Consider the following 17,415-nt stretch of genomic DNA (forward strand, 5'->3'; position numbering starts at 1 on the left):
TCGTCGGTGTTATGGTCTTCTACAATTTGCCTATAGGATAAGATATTGTGAAATAATATTGGAGAAACGACTGTTAGATATTGCGGGGTGCGATGGTTCGGGATTGAATCAGTGTTTCTAATGTTGGCGGCTCAAGGAAGATGATCTTCAGAAAGGTTTAAAGTTAGTAGCGACTTGTGGGTTTAAGTGCTACGAAGATAGATTTTATTTAAGGCAACAACTGAGCAGCAAAGGATGAGGAAGGGCATGTGGGGAGTGTCAAGCGATGGTTAAAATTTTTAGAAGGCCAAGCATAAGAAGCAAAGGTCGAGTAGTCGATTAAAGGGGTGAGTTCCGCTAAAGTGAGAGAGTGGCGGAGTTGCATATGGGCTTTGCGGTAGGATGACTACGCACCTTAAGAAGAGTTTGGAATAATTTGGGAATTTTTAATGATTGGTGATTGGGGTCTAAGGATTTAATTTGAAGTATGGTCTATAATGCGACAGGAGATTTGATATAACGGAAAAAAGCTACTTGAAATGAAGAAGGATACAACATAACTCTAAATTGGAAGGATGATGCCACATATTTAATTGATGTCCATAAGGGGTGAATGGACTTGTGCAGCTAGAGAGTAAGCTCAGACTCAGGATGAGTTATTGATGTCATAGTGGTTGTACCCCGTTCAGCAGCGTTGGAAGATGTTGACACGTAAATTACACAGGTGGGTTATCTCAGGTGAGCAGATCGGCGGTCACATGGTTGGCGAAGCTTCTGCGAAGAATTCTATTGGTTATACAGCAAAAAGATCGGTCGTGTGAATGTGGTTGATGATTCAGAGTATAAAAAGGGGTTTTACAGAAAGATTCCGAGAATTTTGGTGGTTGATTGCGCAAGGTTATGTCAATAAGAGATAAAGAATCCTGGTGAATCCAGAGTTGTGTAATAGTGGCTTCAAGCTAAGTGGGAGAGTCCCACCGCCTATGATTGGGTTGTATGGTTAACTACTTGCGAGGTTTCTGGTTATTAGCATATTGATGGGTTATTTCAGTTACGGAAAAAGAAAATAAGTGGTAATTTAAGCAAAGGAATTGTTAAAGGTGTGCTATGGTTGGCCTTATTGGCTCATGTTCAGACTTAGGGAAGGATTAAGGATTTATGCCTTATATAGATGCGGGTTCCAAGGGAAGTGATTCTGCTGGGTGCTTCGTCGAGATGGTATTCATGTGCTAGAAGATTCATGGAGTTGATTACATTCGGGGCCAAGTCAGAGCGGGTGGCTCTCAACAACGGTCCTAGTGGATCCAAAAGGGTAAAGTGTGGTGCTTAATGATTTCGAGCCTATAGGTACGGTTAAGAATCAAGCTTTGTAGTAGCTTATGAGAAGAGGCCCAGAATGTTCTATGCTGTTTTGACTTGCAATGTAGCATTTGGGAGGTATGACACAGTTCGTGGGATTTGAGACAGCATGGTCTCATGATTCAAGGTCACTCGGGCGAGTGCGGAGGGAGCGTGTTATGTGTTGGATGGAGTTATTATCATTTCTAAGGCAATCAAGGATAAATTGGAAAAAGATAGATTGGTTAGCCATAGTTGAATTGGCAGATTGATGGTAGTGATCAGTTCCTTCAGCGTGATCAAGTTATGCAAGTGATTTGTGATGGTACGTGGTAAGCTTGTCGGCCGCCGTGATTGATGTTATTCAGAAGTATTCTACTGTTATGGCCTATTATGTGTAGGTGGATCCCGAAAGGGTTATGGTGGCTTAGACCACTACTTAGAGATTTGCATATTCTACGGTTATGAAAATTCACCTGTGTGTTGCTATGATTCTCCTTAAGTGAGTTAAGTGAAAAGTTTTTATATGATGAAGTGTTAATCTGTTAGTGGTTCCGGAGTTATAATGAAAAATCGTGTTCTATCGTATATTGGCATGTTGGGTACAGTGAGTGGTATGGAATTTGAAGTGAGGATAAAGGTTACAGTTCGGCGTTGACAAGGATGTCACGAGCTCGGATGAGCAGGAAAGGAGTTTCGATATTTAAAGTAAGTTGGTATTGTCTTCAGCATCACCTGAGATCGGTGTTCTGTGAAAAAGGCTTTGCATCCTGGTTAAGATTCTTGATCGCTTTTTAGCATTAGCGCGGCCGGTGGTTTGGATGTACATACCTGTTATATGTTGTGGAAGGTTGTGGGAGCGTGCCCCACGGGAAGGTTGTATAAGTGTGGCATATAGCCACTTGATTGATTGAAGAGTTAAACCAAGTATGTAGATTGTAGTGATGTCGTTAAATTGAGAATTGATGCCTGGAGGGCATTCGGTTAATGGGTTGTGGACTGTGAAGGACTACTCCGGTTATGATGGTTGTTCTTGTGTGTTATGAGAAAAAAGGGGAGTGATTATGGACCTTTGAAAGGTTATTAGCCTAGTTCAGTGCGATCAGAATCAGCTTGAGGTTTGTGGATGGATTTAAATGTGAATATGGGCTCTATATCAGGCCAGATGTGTTCATTTCAGCAACACGCTCCATATGGAAGAGTAGTCGGGGTATTATCTCGTCTGCAACTATTTTATGTAATGATATATTGCGCCGTGTGAGTTGTGAGACGGCTTGGTAAATTTCTTATGTGTTGAGGTTCTGCGTAGAGATGATGTTATATGAGCAGAATGGCTCTTGAGATTCAGATAGTACATCGCACCTCAGTTGTGCTTGAGTTTGTAGCTTATAACGCTATATGTCTCCCCAGGGATAGTATTATGCACTTAGCGTGCTTGTGACCGATATTCGGTATTTTGTTGTAATGAGCAATATAGCTCGGTGTGTAACTCCTTATGTGAATTTTATGTGTGGATCGGGCGGCACGCCGCCATGGGTATGTTGTTTGGATCGGGTTGCGCGCCGCAACTGTGTGATGTTGAGTACAACTCCCTATATCTGTTTTTATGTATTTTGTTTCCTATTTTTTTGAGGAAAACTCGTATTAGCTGTGTGCCCGCGTTGCATGTATGATTCGCGAGCGGGGTAATTGGATTTCCTTTTCAGAGTTCGTTTCCTTTATGTATCATGTTCAAATTGGTAGCCCATTGGCACATTGTGGTAGTATATAAGACTTTTGATCATGTCCGGGGTGGCTTATTGACTGAGCAGTTCGTGCAGGGTGAGGCGAGATCATTGGATTTAGGATCATTGCAATCTGATTATATGAAGTATAGTAAAGAGCAAAGACCATTATTTGGTTCAGAATGGGGTGATGGTTCCTGAAAGGAGTATAGACCTAATGAATTGTTGATTCAGCCGTTAGTTATGAATTTCTACACATCCCTTCTGTCGTGGCGGTATTGTAAGAGTTAGAGCAAGTCCTATGTATGTCATGAGGTGCAATGAGAGCATCCGAGTCATGGAATTTTGACTAAATGGATCAGAGAATGTTATTGTGGTCCTGTGAGTTAAGTGGTGCAAGGTGTGAATTCATCTAAGGTATGCAGTCATGTTTTGGTGCTGCGTGTAGTTATTGATTCGGTGAGCGTATGTTGGAGCAAGCCTGGCAGAGAATTCCGGATGTTGGAATTGGGCTCTAAGGCTTATTTGCCTAAGTGAAAAAGGGTATCTTCAGATTGATCGAGCTAGGGTGCCCAATTGAGTTATGGTAGCAGGGGTAGGTGTGCGAGGTGTTAAACAGTGATTTCAAACAACTCCAACGCAGTTCTTAGCACGTTCGAGGACGAACATATGTTTAAATGGGAGAGAATGTAATGACCCGACCAGTCATTTTTGAGCTCTAGCATGTCGTTCAATAGTTTGAGGCCATAAGCAGCTTCACTTCAGGTATTATGATTTGTGCGCGCGGTCGGAATTGAATTTCGAAAAGTTCGGAGTTGATTTGGAAAGAGAATTCTCATTTCGGAAGCTTTAAGTTGAAAGAACTGACTAGGGTTGGATTTTTAAGTAAACAACCTCAGAATTGGGATTCAAAGGTTCCAGCAGGTTCATATGATGATTTCGGACTTGGGCGTATGTCCGAATTGGGTTTTGGAAGACCCGGGAACGTTTTGACGCCTATTGTGGAAGTTTGCATTTTTGAAAGAATCTCATAAGTTTAGATTGAAGTGCATTTTAGGGTTATCAATGTCCGTTTGAGATTTTGAGTCTGGGAATAGTTCCGTATGGTGATTCTGATATTGGGAGCGCGATCGGAAGTGAATTCGGAGGTCCGTAGGTCATTTTGGAGTCATTTGGCTAAAGATAGAAATTTGAAGGTTTTTGAGAAGTTTGACCGGAAGTGGACTTTGTGATATCGAGGTCGGAATCCAATTCCGGAAGTTGGAGTAGGTCCGTAATGTCAAATATGACGTGTATGCAAAATTTAAGGTCAATCGGACGTGATTTGATAGGTTTCGGTATCGAATGTTGAAGTTTGAAATTCTAAAGTTCATTAAGCTTGGATTGGAGGTCGATTCATGATTTTAACATTGTTTGATATGATTTGAGGCCTCGAGCAAGTCCGTAATGTGTTTTGGGACTGGTTGGTATGATTGGTTTGGGTCCCGGGGGACTCGGGTGGATTTCGGATGGTTAATAGATCAATTTTGAAATTTGAGGAAGGATTGAGGCAGCTGATATCTGATATAACCGCCTCTGCGAGGTTTTGGCCGCAGGTGCGGAGACGCAGAAGCGGCCAGGAGAGCCGCATATGCAATTTTGGGCTGGAAGTGTAAGGACTGCAGATGCGGTCATCTCGCCATAGAAGCGGGACCGCACCTGCGAGAGTTGAGGCGCGGAAGCGGAAAGGGGAGCCTGGAGAGGAACCGCAGGAGCGGTCTAGGGGCCGCACCTGCGGAACCGCATAAGCGATCGTGTGACCGCAGATGCAGAAGTGCTGGAGGCAGTAAGTTCTTTTAAAATCGGGGGTTGGTCATTTTTTCCCCATTTTTCATTTGGTGTGGACGTTTTGGAGAGCTTCAAGTGGGGTTTTTTCATCATCAACGATGAGGTAAGCTAACCCCACCTATCTTGAGTTAAATACATTGATTATGTGCGGATTTGAGCATGAAAATTTGGTAGAAACTTGGGGTTTGAGGGTAAACCTAGAAAATTGATATTGTTGGATTTTGAACACGATTTTGGGTATGAAATTAATAGAAAATCATATATTTGAGTTCGTGAGTTCATGAGTAAATTTATCTTCTAGAAATTTCGGAATCGGGGCACGTGGGCCCGAGGGCAATTTTGTCAACTTTTCGATCGGGGTTAGAAATTGTTATAAATTGGATTGTAATGAGTAATTGAATACATATTAATGGATTTGCATAATTATTGGCTAGTTTTGGAGCATTGTGCATCGATTCGAGTCTTCGGAAGAGCGTGGAATGCCGGTTATGGATCTTTGGAGCGAGGTGAGTCTCCTTTCTAACCTTGTAAGAGGGAATTGTCCCCGTAGGTGAAATAATTGGTTATGTGCTCCTATTTGTGGGGGCTACGTATGCACGAGGTGACGAGAGTCCGTGCGTAGCTACTATTATGTGTAAGTCCGGGTAGTCTAGGACCCAAAAGCATGCTATACCTGAAATATTTGTAATCTTATTGACAACTGAAATTGCCTGAATCATATCGAATTAGTAAAAGAATTTCTAAAAAGGGTTAAACCTCATTTTCTTAAATCGTTAAAAGAGAATTGACTTTTCCTTGAATAAATGTTTCTTGATGAATTCTTAATTGATTGTTTGAATGTGTGTATCTATGAGTACCTACGTCGCACGTATGATTCGCGAGCGGGGTAATAGATGCATCTATGATTCGCGCCATTCGACCCTCTGGCAGTGCACAGTTTAAATATTTGTTGAATCGGGCCGTACGACCTCAGCATGATTTGCGCATGCTTGTAATGCTTACTTGAGATTTACAAATTGATATTGCCTCTCTGGTCTGAGATAAATTGATACATAATGGATTATGAATTTGGAGACTTCTAAATATAAAAAGGAATGTTTACTTGTTTCTTGAATTACTTGAGTTTACTGTCGTTTTTAATAAATCCATGATTATCCGCATTATTAATATATTATTATTGGACCACTAGTAAGTGTCAAAGTCGACCTCTCGCCTCTACTTCTTCGAGGTTAGACGGGATACTTACTGGGTACAAGTTAGTTTTGTACTCATACTACACTTGCTGGGCATTTTTGTTGCACAGGCACATGTATGTCTAGTGGCCTAGTTGGGCGCAACAACATGGTTGATACAGAGACTTAGGCGAGCTGCACCTCTCGAGACGACCCACAACCAGCAGAGTCTCCTTCAGAGTATTGTACTGTATTTTTTTCCTGTCCAATTTGTATTCCGGACAGTTGTTGTATTACATTATTTTCTAGAAACTGCTCATGCACTTGTGACACCGAGTTCTGGGATAATTATGGGGTATTTTGTATTAACTTCTAAATATTCTTTTATTTATTTTGTAAAGATTATTTTTTACTAGCCAAATTGAAGGAAAATTATAGCTTTCACAATTATTTAAACAAGAATTTAATTAAGTATTTATGGTTGGCTTGCCTGACAGCGGTGTCCGACGCCACCACGACCCTTAGTGGAATTTTGGATCGTGACAGATCTTCCCTAAGTGAGCATATTTTGTAAATTCGTTTTGTAAACTCGTATATGTTGTAATCAACTCATGTACATTCGACATTTTCCCCTATCTCATGTATCTATAACTCCTATTTATTTTAAACACGTTATTTTTATATTGCTCATAAGATTTTGCGTACTAGACAAATAGTTGACAATCGCTAAATTGAGAGTTTGAAAATTTATTTATTTTCCATCTCATGTATCTACATCCTGTTTGTTTTAAAGTCGTTATTTTCACATTGCTCATAAAAATTTTCATACTCGAAAAATAATTGATAATCGACTAAATTGAGAGTTTATAATCACTACAACTCCTATTTGTTTTAAGCTCGTTATTTTCAAATTGCTCATAATATTTTTGCATACTCGATAAATAGTTGATAATCGGCTAAATTGAGAGTCTATAATCAGTATATACAAATGGCTTACGTTTTGCTTCAACTCTAATAGATTAAAAATATAAACAATCGATTGTTTAGATACACAAAATTCATAAAAATAAACTAAATCAAACTAAAAATAAGTTCTTCAACACACAACTATGTCATTTTTTGGAACCCTTACTCAACATAGGGTCCAAAAACCCGATATACTCTTTTTTTAGAGCGTATAAGAGGAAAAGAGCTCTTGCATTGTTAGCCGCTTGGTCTATCTTATCGAGTTCTTATACTCGATGACCACAAGATGCTTCTACACAACATTTTGTGTAGAGGGATCTCTGGCACAGACTTCCTGCTGATAGGTTTCATCAAACCACTCTTCAAAACTATATTGATCTTCATCTTATACCTCAAAACGAATGACAGTGAGTGTATCAACTGCTAGATAACTTATAGGAATAATAAAATATAAATCTACATATTCATTACTCACATAGTATTTGCTGATCCAACATTTACCACCAAATTTGGAGCCCCCCCCTGAATGCCTTAAAATTGCATGCTTTCTGTAGTAACAATCGGGGTTATTATCACGAGGTGATATTGACCGTTGCGGCGAGTCTGATACTAAAGTGGAGAGATCTAGTATTGTAAAAGTTAATATCAAGTTTTGGCTAGACCTGATGAAGTTTTAAAATAAGTCTCTTATGGACCAAGTGTTATTTATATATCGCAAAAGGACGTCTATAATGATTTTGTATGCAGCAACATGTGATAGGAGATTACAGCTATCAGTCAGGATTATGAATTTATAGTTAAACAAAAAGGATGTTTATTCCATGACAAGTATTTACCAAAGATATTTATTAACAACAGCTCCAAACTTCTAGGATTTGAATTTTCTTATCAGCTCGTAGAATTAATTGTGTTTATATTGATCCTTCTAACTAATTTAAAGGATGGAAAGAGTGTCCACATTTATCACATTAACATGACCAACTAAATCAGTGGTCGTCAATATACTCATACGTGGTAGAACAACAAAATATGTTATTTAGTAGACATATAAAAGGATTGATTATAAACAATAGGTATATAGACTCTAAGTTGTTACAACAAGCAAACAACTTGATCCTTTGATCAGCTAGGGATAATATTCACCCTCTCCATGGAAGATTTAGTTTAAAACTAAGTATAAAGAGCATCAACACATGCATTTCACTTTATAAAAAGTCATTTTAAAATTCAAGATCATAGAGACTGATAAGAAAAAGTAAAAGAGGAATTAAGATATACAACAATGCCATAGTTCAAAATCCTAAAATAACCGACGTCATAGTTCAAAAGCATTAAAGATCACAGCTAATAATTCGAAAGATAAACTTGAGTATAACGTTGTGTTGATTTTATTATGGTAGTCTCCTCTTTGTACAATTAATTAGGATATAAAAACGATAATTACATGTAAGGTAAAGAACATGTGTTAAATTATAGAGATACACTAATCCTAACATACTACAATAAATAAAATTACAATTCCGGCGAGCAGTTAAAAACATACAATAATCGACCATAGTTTTATTATAGAACATACGTCGCGCATCTACATTAATTGTAAATATAAAGCTCCAAAATAGATCAACTGGGACCAATATTCATCCTCGCTATAAAATATCTGATTTTTCTTTAAACGCAAAATTATACTTCTAAAAAAAGTAAAAGATGAATTTGAAGTTACCTAAAAATTATTAAAATTGAAAAAACTACACAGTAATGAGGTCTATATAGACACGAGAGAGTTTGGCTTGCTTTTGGCCCGAAATCAACGTTTGGATACACCAAAACCAACTTGGTGGAGTGGATCTACGCCTAGGGTGAAGTTCTCGAAGAGATGAAGTAATAAAAAAAAAAGTTATTCTAGTTTTAATAGTTAACTTCTAAATTTTAATAAGGTTAAATTTGCCCCCGACCACCCATTAAGTCATTAATCTAAACATTAATAATTTTTTGGGTCTAAAAATAAGTGAGAGAAATAAAATAAAGGTCATTTTCTTTAATCAAGTTTTGAGAAGGTCTTCCTAACAATTTCTCTCACGTATGTGTAGAATTTTCGTAGTATATGAAATATAAGTTTTGCTTTTAAAGTAAAGGGAATATATCTGAAACTTAATGATATTTCTATGAGTGTTTAAAGTAATTAACCCAAAAAAGGTGTCATGTAAACTAAAATAGGTGAAGTAATATTAAGGCCAAATATTAATATTCCATTACATTTCACGCGCATCCTTAGCTTTTCTCCGCATAAAATCCAACGATATCATTGTCAACAATCCAAAACATCTGACTTCCGATTTCTAGGCTACTGTCTTCACTTGATTAAAATCATCTCTCTTCTCTCTCTCTCTCTCAGCTCCATAAGTGAAGGTACCTTTCTCTTAATCTTTCTTTAATTATTAGTTTGTTTACCCATTATTCTCTTATTTTCTCTTATTAGAAGCTTAATTTCTAAATAATCTAATGTTACTTTAAGCGGGTGCCGTCTAAATTGGTTGATTGAGTTATATTTCAGCACTAAAGTTCTTTTTTTGTTGTTAAGTTCAAAATGTATTTTTATATGCACTAACAGTATAATGAATATGATAATTGGGTATGATGAATGACAGTCTTGTTCCTGTTGTGGAGCTAGAGGAGTGTGGCATTCTGAAAATGATTTCTTCTTTTTATGATAATTGAGCTTCTTCCACTCCAACTATTTTTTTTTTTACTTAAGTTATGTCCATTAACAGTGTAATCATTTTATTACATCATTTAAATAGGTTACTTAACATTTATTCGAGGTTACCGATCAACGCTATTAAATATACTTGCTTGCAGTTAGACCTGATTCTGATTTTATAAAATATTCTTTGTCAATACATAGAATTTAAACTCTAGAGAACCTCTAAAATTTATCTTAGTCAAACTGTTGAGTATTGGAATGAAACAGAATGATATGGACGAATCATATTGTCCACAACTAGTTCGCGATTGGAGCTACTTATTGTTGGAAATTGTGTTGCTCGGATCCTCCAAAGATGCCACTAGGTGTGTGTCAGATCCTCCAAACGTAATTCGGCGGCATTTTATCCGAGCAACATAGGTTGCAAACCATAGCTACTTTGCTTAATTTTCATGTAGTGTTGTTGATTTAACTTCTCTACGGTTTATTGGGTGTGACAGAACTGCTCAGATTACTCAAGCATTACAAAGGGCATATACTCTTTTGAGGTTTCCTGAAGAGCGAGGGTGCCCAACTGCCTTGCTTCATCTGTTTGCTGAAGGCCTTCTTTCGGTTTCTTTCACATATTCCCATATTTCGATTGCCACAAGTTTTGCTTCCATAACCGCGCGCCATCATGACACTAGGGGACTGCCAATGTTTATAGAAAAGGTTTTTGAGCTATTGAAGTAGATTGAAAACAGTATCATGGGTGCATTTTGTTGCTGTTTGCGAGATGAATGTGAAGATTTGGCCAATCCCAACAGCTCAATGTATAGGAACTGCTTATGTCTTCGATCTTTTGTTCAGAACTTCTTTCATGTGGTATGCTTTTCTACACAATTTTGTTGGATAATCTCATTTTTTTGTTCTTTTTGCAAACGTACTCTCTGCTAATTACTGATTATTCATTCAATGGTAACTTTTCTAGTATTTCTGTATCCAAAATTGAGAATACTCTTCCTTGAATTGTTATCTAGTTAGAGCTTCAAACTTAATTTTTGTCATATGCTCCGATATTTGGGCAAAAGCTTGATCATGTTTTGAGCAGCTTTTGATTTGTTGAACTGTGAACATCAGTAGTTGTGCTGAAGCTGATATTTAGGTGCTTTGATAGTAGATTCAGAACTCATTTACTTTCCTTGAATTTTTGTCAATAAAAACCAGCATATTACAACTCAAAAACTAGGTAAGTTTGTGGTAGCTTGATATATAGCTGCTGCAGTTTGGTGTTCCTCTGCTAAATTTTGCTGAAAAATGACAGATTTAGGTTCCTCTTGCATGAAATTAATTGAGTCTTTGCGTCTGCTAAAAGAATTGAAATGAGAAGAGCAATGGTTTAAGCCTGTGGAAATGGAACGCCAATTCTTACAGACAATACCTTTTCTAGAAATACGATCTTACAGCAAGGAGAGATTTCAAACATCTGGGCAGCCTAGTACGCGAGGCTCCGTTGCATTTCAAAATGAGGTGAATTTGGCCTTCCCGTTACCCCGAAACACCTTTACTATCTCACCTAGACTGACCATCAGAAGCTCCCGCACATGGCACATGAACAATTACATATCGCTATATATTTTTGCTTTTTCATAGCTGGACCCATCTGCACAATCTCTTCATTTGAAATCTTGTAGTTTAATCATTAGCTGCTTGAAACCAAGGCTTTTGCTGAATAGGTTGCTGACATAATAATTCCCCTTCATTTGCTATTATTTAGAGCATTCGTTTTTTCAAATCCTGCAGTATACATCATTGTTTCATAGAGGAGAACAAAATGTCATTCCTTCACTGACTCAAGGTACAACATCTCTTGATAACTCACTATCTGATATGTACCGCTGTCCTCCAAGACCATTGCCTTATGATGCCGATCCAAGATACTTCCGCTTGCAACGAGATGGACTAGTCTCAAGGCGGGAGAAAGGGTCAGGTCACTCGCATGAGGAAACTGAACCACTACGAAGAAGTGATAGTGATGATGATTCTGAATATTTGAGTGGGGGAAGCAAATGGAACGAATCTAAATGTGACGAAGGATCGAAAGAAGACAATTGCAAATCTTCGGTGAAGATGTCAACAACTAAAAAGACCACTGGATTTGCTAATATCTATTCTGCAGAAGATGAAGATGTCTGCCCGACATGTCTTGAAGGTAGATCAGTTGTACGAGTTTTCTATTAATCCTCATTGAACTGCCTTACAAAGTATTATATGCATGCTCTCTGCCTAGAGTCTTGTGAAATTTCTTTGGATAGACTTTATTCAGCGCTGATGGGCAATTGAAACTGAAATCAGTAGTCACTGCCATACTTTGTCTGTCTAAAATCAAGGACTTGATGCAATTGTTCGTAGGCTTGTGAAAAAATAGAATTGCTTAACAGACGAGAGCAGTATTGAGAGTAAACCGATTTTAATGCAGTACATTTTTCCTTCTTCCTGGGTTTCATTGCCTCGCTTCTGGAAACTGTCTAGCAAAGTTCAGGAATCTCTTGAATTTCAACTTTCATGACCTTGATGAGCCTCTCTCTTTCAGAATATACGGAAGAAGACCCAAAAATAATGACAAAATGCTCTCACCATTTTCACCTGGCGTGCATCTACGAGTGGATGGAGAGAAGTGACAGCTGTCCAATTTGCGGAAAGGTAAATGTGATCCTTTACAAAATAATGGCCAGTGTGTACTGTTTTTGGTTACTGCTTATCTGTCGCTTGCTTGAACTTATGTTGCAGTCGAGCTTGTCCTTTACATGCTACCCTGCGAGAAGCAATCCCAACTCTGTTGAGGGAAAATCTTCATGTTTTATTTTTCTTTCCTCACCTCCCTGTTTTAATATGATCAAGTGCTTCCTATATTTGGTAAAATGACTAGTTTAAACATTTTAAAAGAACGAGATTTTATTATTATTATTATTTGGTTTTATCTTTCTTTTTGGTAAAAAAAGTGAGAACTAGGAAAGGGGACACAAGGAGGGTGTGTGAGGAACTGTCTGCTCCACTTTGGTTTACCATTCTACTTCCATAGACCACCTAATTCCTTTTACCAGCTATTATGTTGTATGGACTATGGTCAAAGATTCTTATTTGGTGCATAAATAGGCAAAGAGCCTGAGCTGTCATTCTTCAGATTTTATTCTTAACTCTTCTCGAGTAACTGATGATCCATGGGACAGCTGGTTATCAGAGACATGTATGGATATTAGTGCTAGTCCAATCATTGTAGCTTGTTTTCATGTAATATCTATACATATTCATATGGGATACTAATTATAATGGAATTACCCTAATACCTTTTTATTTCTATGTGCTGACTGCTGGTGAAATCACTTTTCTGTAATCATCCAATTCTATAGTGCTTTTTATCTTCCTTCTGGCTAGCTGAAATTTGGCAATTCTTCCCCATCCCGTCTCCTTCTTTCCACTATTTTTTGTCCCTCTTTCCCCTTCTGGTAGATTGGCTGGTATTCCAAATATTGTGGAGTTTCAGTTAATTTTCAAACTATGTTAGTTTAGAGTTAAATTTGTAGTTTCATTGTGGAGGGTTTTTGCATATGAATCATAGTTCAAGGGTTGCTTGTAGTTTACCTAGAAAAGGATGCTAGAAACGAGACGGTGGATCATCAAACTTGCAACCACTTGCATTTAAAAGTGTCTTTGTGCGGTTAAATCTTAACGTTTAACTGTCTTTGGGTGCTACTCCTTCTATACCATGGTCCAAAATAGCTATGACCCCCTTCCCCCCCTCCCCCCGGGGGGGGGGGGAGGGAAGGAGGGAGGGGAGGGAATTGTCATAGAAGCTCAAAAATTGCAACAGCAGTCCGCAAGCAGGCTGTTGTGTGCAATTAAAATGCCCTACCATTTAAGATAGTCGTGTGTGTATAATGAACTTGGGAGGAGTAAATGGCAATCACTAGGTAAGACATGTCTTTTAGGAAAACAGAGCTGGGCTTGACATGGTCGAATGACAACAGATATGGATAGGGGTTAGTGTAAGATACCAGAATGTAGAGTGAGAGCTTGAACGAGTATGAGGATGCATATTCCAAAATAAGGGTGTTGAACATCATATAATGACCGAATATTGAGGAGGGAATCGCATGCACATTTTTTTAAAATTTAAACTTGTCGTGTCTTAGGAAGTACGTCATAGATAGTAGGTTAACTGCTCCAATGGTCTTCGCATACGGGCTACCATGGTGGCAGACTTTACTGGCTTTCTCTTCAGTCAATCACTTCACCACCCCCTTGAAACCAATATCACCAAACCATCTTTGTTGAGTTGCGTAGATATATGAATATCAGAAGTTACAGCTACCACTGTCACTTTCTAGTGGTAAGGTAGTGGTCAAGGTTCTTATTTGGTAAGTCAAATGCTTATAGGCCAGCGGTGTTACTATATGGCTGAATCACAGGATTTCACGATCTGTTTAGTCGTTTTCTAGGTTCTGCAGGCTTTGGACGCCAGAACTTTCCAAAAATTCACTTAAGTTAGTTGATTTTGTGTTAGTCTCCGATGCCCCAATTCTCTTTTAGTAGGCAATAAAGAGAAGAATATTACCAAAAACACAGGGGATGAATCTTTTGTTTTTCAGTAACTGGTTACATATTTACAGGTTTGGAATTAGTTTTTCACAGTTTCTGAACAAGTAGATATGCGTACAATCTATACATGTATAAAATGCTGTTTATGCAGAACATTATGTTGACCTCTTTTTGGTTTCTAGGAGATGGAATTCGAAGACAGGGGGTGATCTTTTCTCAAAAATTACAGTCTTGGATCAAATTAACCAGCAAGAGAGAATGTAAAATCATTGTGAATACTGTCCAGCTAAATGTCTTTCCCTATAAATAAAAAAAAAAATAAGAAATTACTTTTCAATACAACCCTGTCTAAAATGCATGAGCTTCATATTGCTCTGGTTTCTATTTAAATTTTTGTACTTCCACTTGGATGGATTTTCCAGATACAATTCTCACTTATGCACCGAAACCACAAGTTCAAAGCTCATTACCTTGTCTTGTATCATTTAGAGTCTATTTGGAAAACCATGTGTAATTACTTGATGATGTAATTACTAGGATAGTAATTATACACCTTGGTAATTACACAATATAGTAATTATAATGACATGTTTGTTTGTCACAATGTAATTAAAGATATGGTGAATGTTTCCCTCATTGTATAGCCCAAATTGGTCTTATCATGTAACTGAGGTTATTCATAGATTTTGCCTTGTTTCCTTTCTAACCCAAAAAAAAAAGGTTAAAAAAAAAAATGTAATTTTCAAAAACTTATATCCAACGTTGATTTTGTATCATCAACTTCCCTTGTAGTAAAATATTTACACACACCTTTCTTATTTTGATTTGTTTGTTAAAATATTGGTTAAATATTTTTTTTGGGTAATAAGATGTGAATATATTACCAGACAAACAAACCTTCAATTTACACATAAAGAGTACTCACTACTGTTGTAAAACTTCCTCGATCACTCTCTCAAAAAAAAAAAAAAAATGCCTACTAGCTACATATCCTATCAATTAGAAATCTAGTTTTCCTTGCTTCCTTAGTATTTCTCAACATTTTAATTCTTTCTCTTATTACACTTTGTATTTGTTGCAAATCAAAGCTATTATCTACACTATGTCTTCTAAATTGTCTTCAGTTTCGTGCTTGCCATATTTGATAAATTCCCGCTCAATATATCGCTGCCGTGATCTTCTTCTTAAAGCTGCTCCGATTTTTCCTGTTAATTTTCTGCATTGTATCAGTCACCTCTGAACATTGTATGCTGAAACCAATCCACTGCTTTATCATTGTCCATAGCTGCCCATCCCAAGTACATTCATGAAATAAGTGTATTGCATTCTCGATATTTCCAGCATCTCACATCCCACACGCTGTGTTGTCGTATTGTATTCCCATATCTCTTAGTCTATCTTTTGTCATGAGCCTTCCTTGCATATCGAGCCACACTATGAATCCGTGTTTTGGTAGCATTACCCTGCTCCATACTAATCCAGCTATCTGTAACTTAGGAGAGTCTCCTATTAGTTTCAAGTATCCTTTTACCATTGAGTAGTGCCCATTAGTAGTTAAACAATACCTTCCATTTTGGTACCAACTTGTCATCCCCAGCTTTAGCTTGTTGAGCCTTCTCCAGTACCAGCTACTGTCTACTGGTACCTGATGTTCCCCAAAATGTATGCCATTGTTCATATATATACCAAAATTGACTTGAGGAAGACTTATGATATGGTATGCTGGGAGTTTATAGAGAAGATGCTAAAAGGCTATGGATTTTCAGGAAGCTTCATCCAATTGGTAATGGCATGTGTATCTACTACATCCTTTTCTATCAAAGTGAATGGGGAGGGATATGGTTACTTTGATGGGAGAAAGGGATTGAAGCAAGGTGATCCGGTATCACCTCTCCTGTTTGTAATGGTTACAGAGTACTTGTCCAGAATTATGGGAAAAATGAGTCAATTACCAAGACTTTCGATTTCATCCCGTGTGTAAGAGACATAAGCTTACTCATATGATATTTGCTGATGACCTTATGATTTTTTGCAAAGAAAATATTAGCTCTGCTATGTTAGCAGAGTTATGCGGAAGCACTAAAACATTTTTCAGAGATGACTAGCTTAATAGCAAATGTGGATAAGTCCAATATGGTTGTGGCTGGAGTAGATACAGAGATGAAGGAAAAGTTAGTAGAGATGCCTGGATTTGCAGTAGGGACATTTCCAATAAGGTACTTGGGATTACCACTTTTGTCTAAGAGGTGGAAGAAGATGGAACGTCACCAATTGACATCGAAGATTACAGAGAAAATTAGAACTTACTCTGCTAAGAATCTATCTTATGTAGATAAGTTACAAGTTATAAACTCTATTCTGTTTTCATTACATAATTTTGGGGAGCAGTATTCATCCTCTCACAGGGTGTGTTAAAAGAAGTTGATAGGAAATGCAGAGAATTTCTATGGGGCAATAATGCAGAACAAAAAAAGGTCTCTCTAGTTGCATGGGAGAAAATTTGTAAGCCAAAAGCACAAGGGGGTTTGAACGTCAAAGGTTGTAGGAACTGGAATATAGCAACTATGACGAAATTAATATGGATGTTACTGGAGAAAGCGGATAATCTATGGGTGAAGTGAGTGCATGAAATATTAATTATTTTATAATGTTGGAAATATGTCATTTTTGTGGCATTAATTATTGCATGTAAAGTTTTGTAACAAACTACTCTTTTGAAAGAGTTTGAAAAAGAAAAACTCAATGCTCATATTTGATTAGAGTTTAGCTTTGATAAAACACGAGAATGGAGTTGTATCTTCATAATTACAATTTCATTCCCCACTAATAAAAGTTTAGATTGATAAAACCTAAATAAGAGAAGACTGATAAAACATGTTTAAAGGTTGGGAAGATATGAAGCCATTATTAGTACAATCAAAGTTTTCTCATATGTTGCTCCGATATATAAATCTCCAAAGTTATTGGCTCACCCTCAATATCTGTAACTGCATTAGGATTGTCTTTATTATATTTTACTTATACGCGCCAAATTAATAATCCATCCATTTTAATTTTTATGGTATAGTTTGACTGACAAGAAGGTAAGAAAGAGATGAAGACTGTCGAAACATATGGGGTGTGTTTGGTA

General features: G+C 37.5%; 2 protein-coding genes across 4 annotated transcripts; both read left to right on the top strand.

The window, feature by feature from the left end:
* Nucleotides 1-9,271: 9,271 nt before the first annotated feature.
* On the top strand, nucleotides 9,272-16,223 carry LOC107804994 (E3 ubiquitin-protein ligase At3g02290). 3 transcript variants are annotated; one of them, XM_075244378.1, is made up of 5 exons: nucleotides 9,272-9,412; nucleotides 10,208-10,571; nucleotides 11,490-11,898; nucleotides 12,280-12,389; nucleotides 16,052-16,223. In XM_075244378.1, exons 2-5 carry the CDS (start codon nucleotides 10,455-10,457, stop codon nucleotides 16,070-16,072), a joined length of 657 nt encoding a protein of 218 aa, XP_075100479.1. In that variant the 5' UTR covers nucleotides 9,272-9,412; nucleotides 10,208-10,454; the 3' UTR covers nucleotides 16,073-16,223. The 3 variants fall into 3 exon arrangements, with proteins under 3 accessions (XP_075100479.1, XP_016484452.2, XP_016484451.2); XM_016628966.2 differs by lacking the exon at nucleotides 16,052-16,223 and adding an exon at nucleotides 14,468-14,632; XM_016628965.2 differs by lacking the exon at nucleotides 16,052-16,223 and having other exon boundaries at nucleotides 12,280-12,653.
* LOC142175960 (uncharacterized) lies at nucleotides 16,072-16,906 on the top strand. The gene is made up of 3 exons (XM_075242971.1): nucleotides 16,072-16,167; nucleotides 16,350-16,613; nucleotides 16,691-16,906. Exons 1-3 carry the CDS (start codon nucleotides 16,072-16,074, stop codon nucleotides 16,904-16,906), a joined length of 576 nt encoding a protein of 191 aa, XP_075099072.1.
* Nucleotides 16,907-17,415: the final 509 nt, after the last annotated feature.

The sequence above is a fragment of the Nicotiana tabacum genome, chromosome 22 (assembly GCF_000715075.1).
Source record: "Nicotiana tabacum cultivar K326 chromosome 22, ASM71507v2, whole genome shotgun sequence".
Taxonomy (NCBI): domain Eukaryota; kingdom Viridiplantae; phylum Streptophyta; class Magnoliopsida; order Solanales; family Solanaceae; genus Nicotiana; species Nicotiana tabacum.

Excerpts from the sequence above, each read along its gene's own strand:
- LOC107804994 (XM_016628965.2), top strand. The coding sequence starts at position 10,455 with ATGGGTGCATTTTGTTGCTGTTTGCGAGATGAATGTGAAGATTTGGCC. Across the intron at positions 10,572-11,489 it reads TTCAGAACTTCTTTCATGTG|TATACATCATTGTTTCATAG; the intron begins GTATGCTTTTCT and ends CAAATCCTGCAG. Across the intron at positions 11,899-12,279 it reads CTGCCCGACATGTCTTGAAG|AATATACGGAAGAAGACCCA; the intron begins GTAGATCAGTTG and ends TCTCTCTTTCAG.
- LOC142175960 (XM_075242971.1), top strand. The coding sequence starts at position 16,072 with ATGGCATGTGTATCTACTACATCCTTTTCTATCAAAGTGAATGGGGAG. Across the intron at positions 16,168-16,349 it reads GATTGAAGCAAGGTGATCCG|AGTTATGCGGAAGCACTAAA; the intron begins GTATCACCTCTC and ends CTATGTTAGCAG. Across the intron at positions 16,614-16,690 it reads CTGCTAAGAATCTATCTTAT|GGTGTGTTAAAAGAAGTTGA; the intron begins GTAGATAAGTTA and ends ATCCTCTCACAG.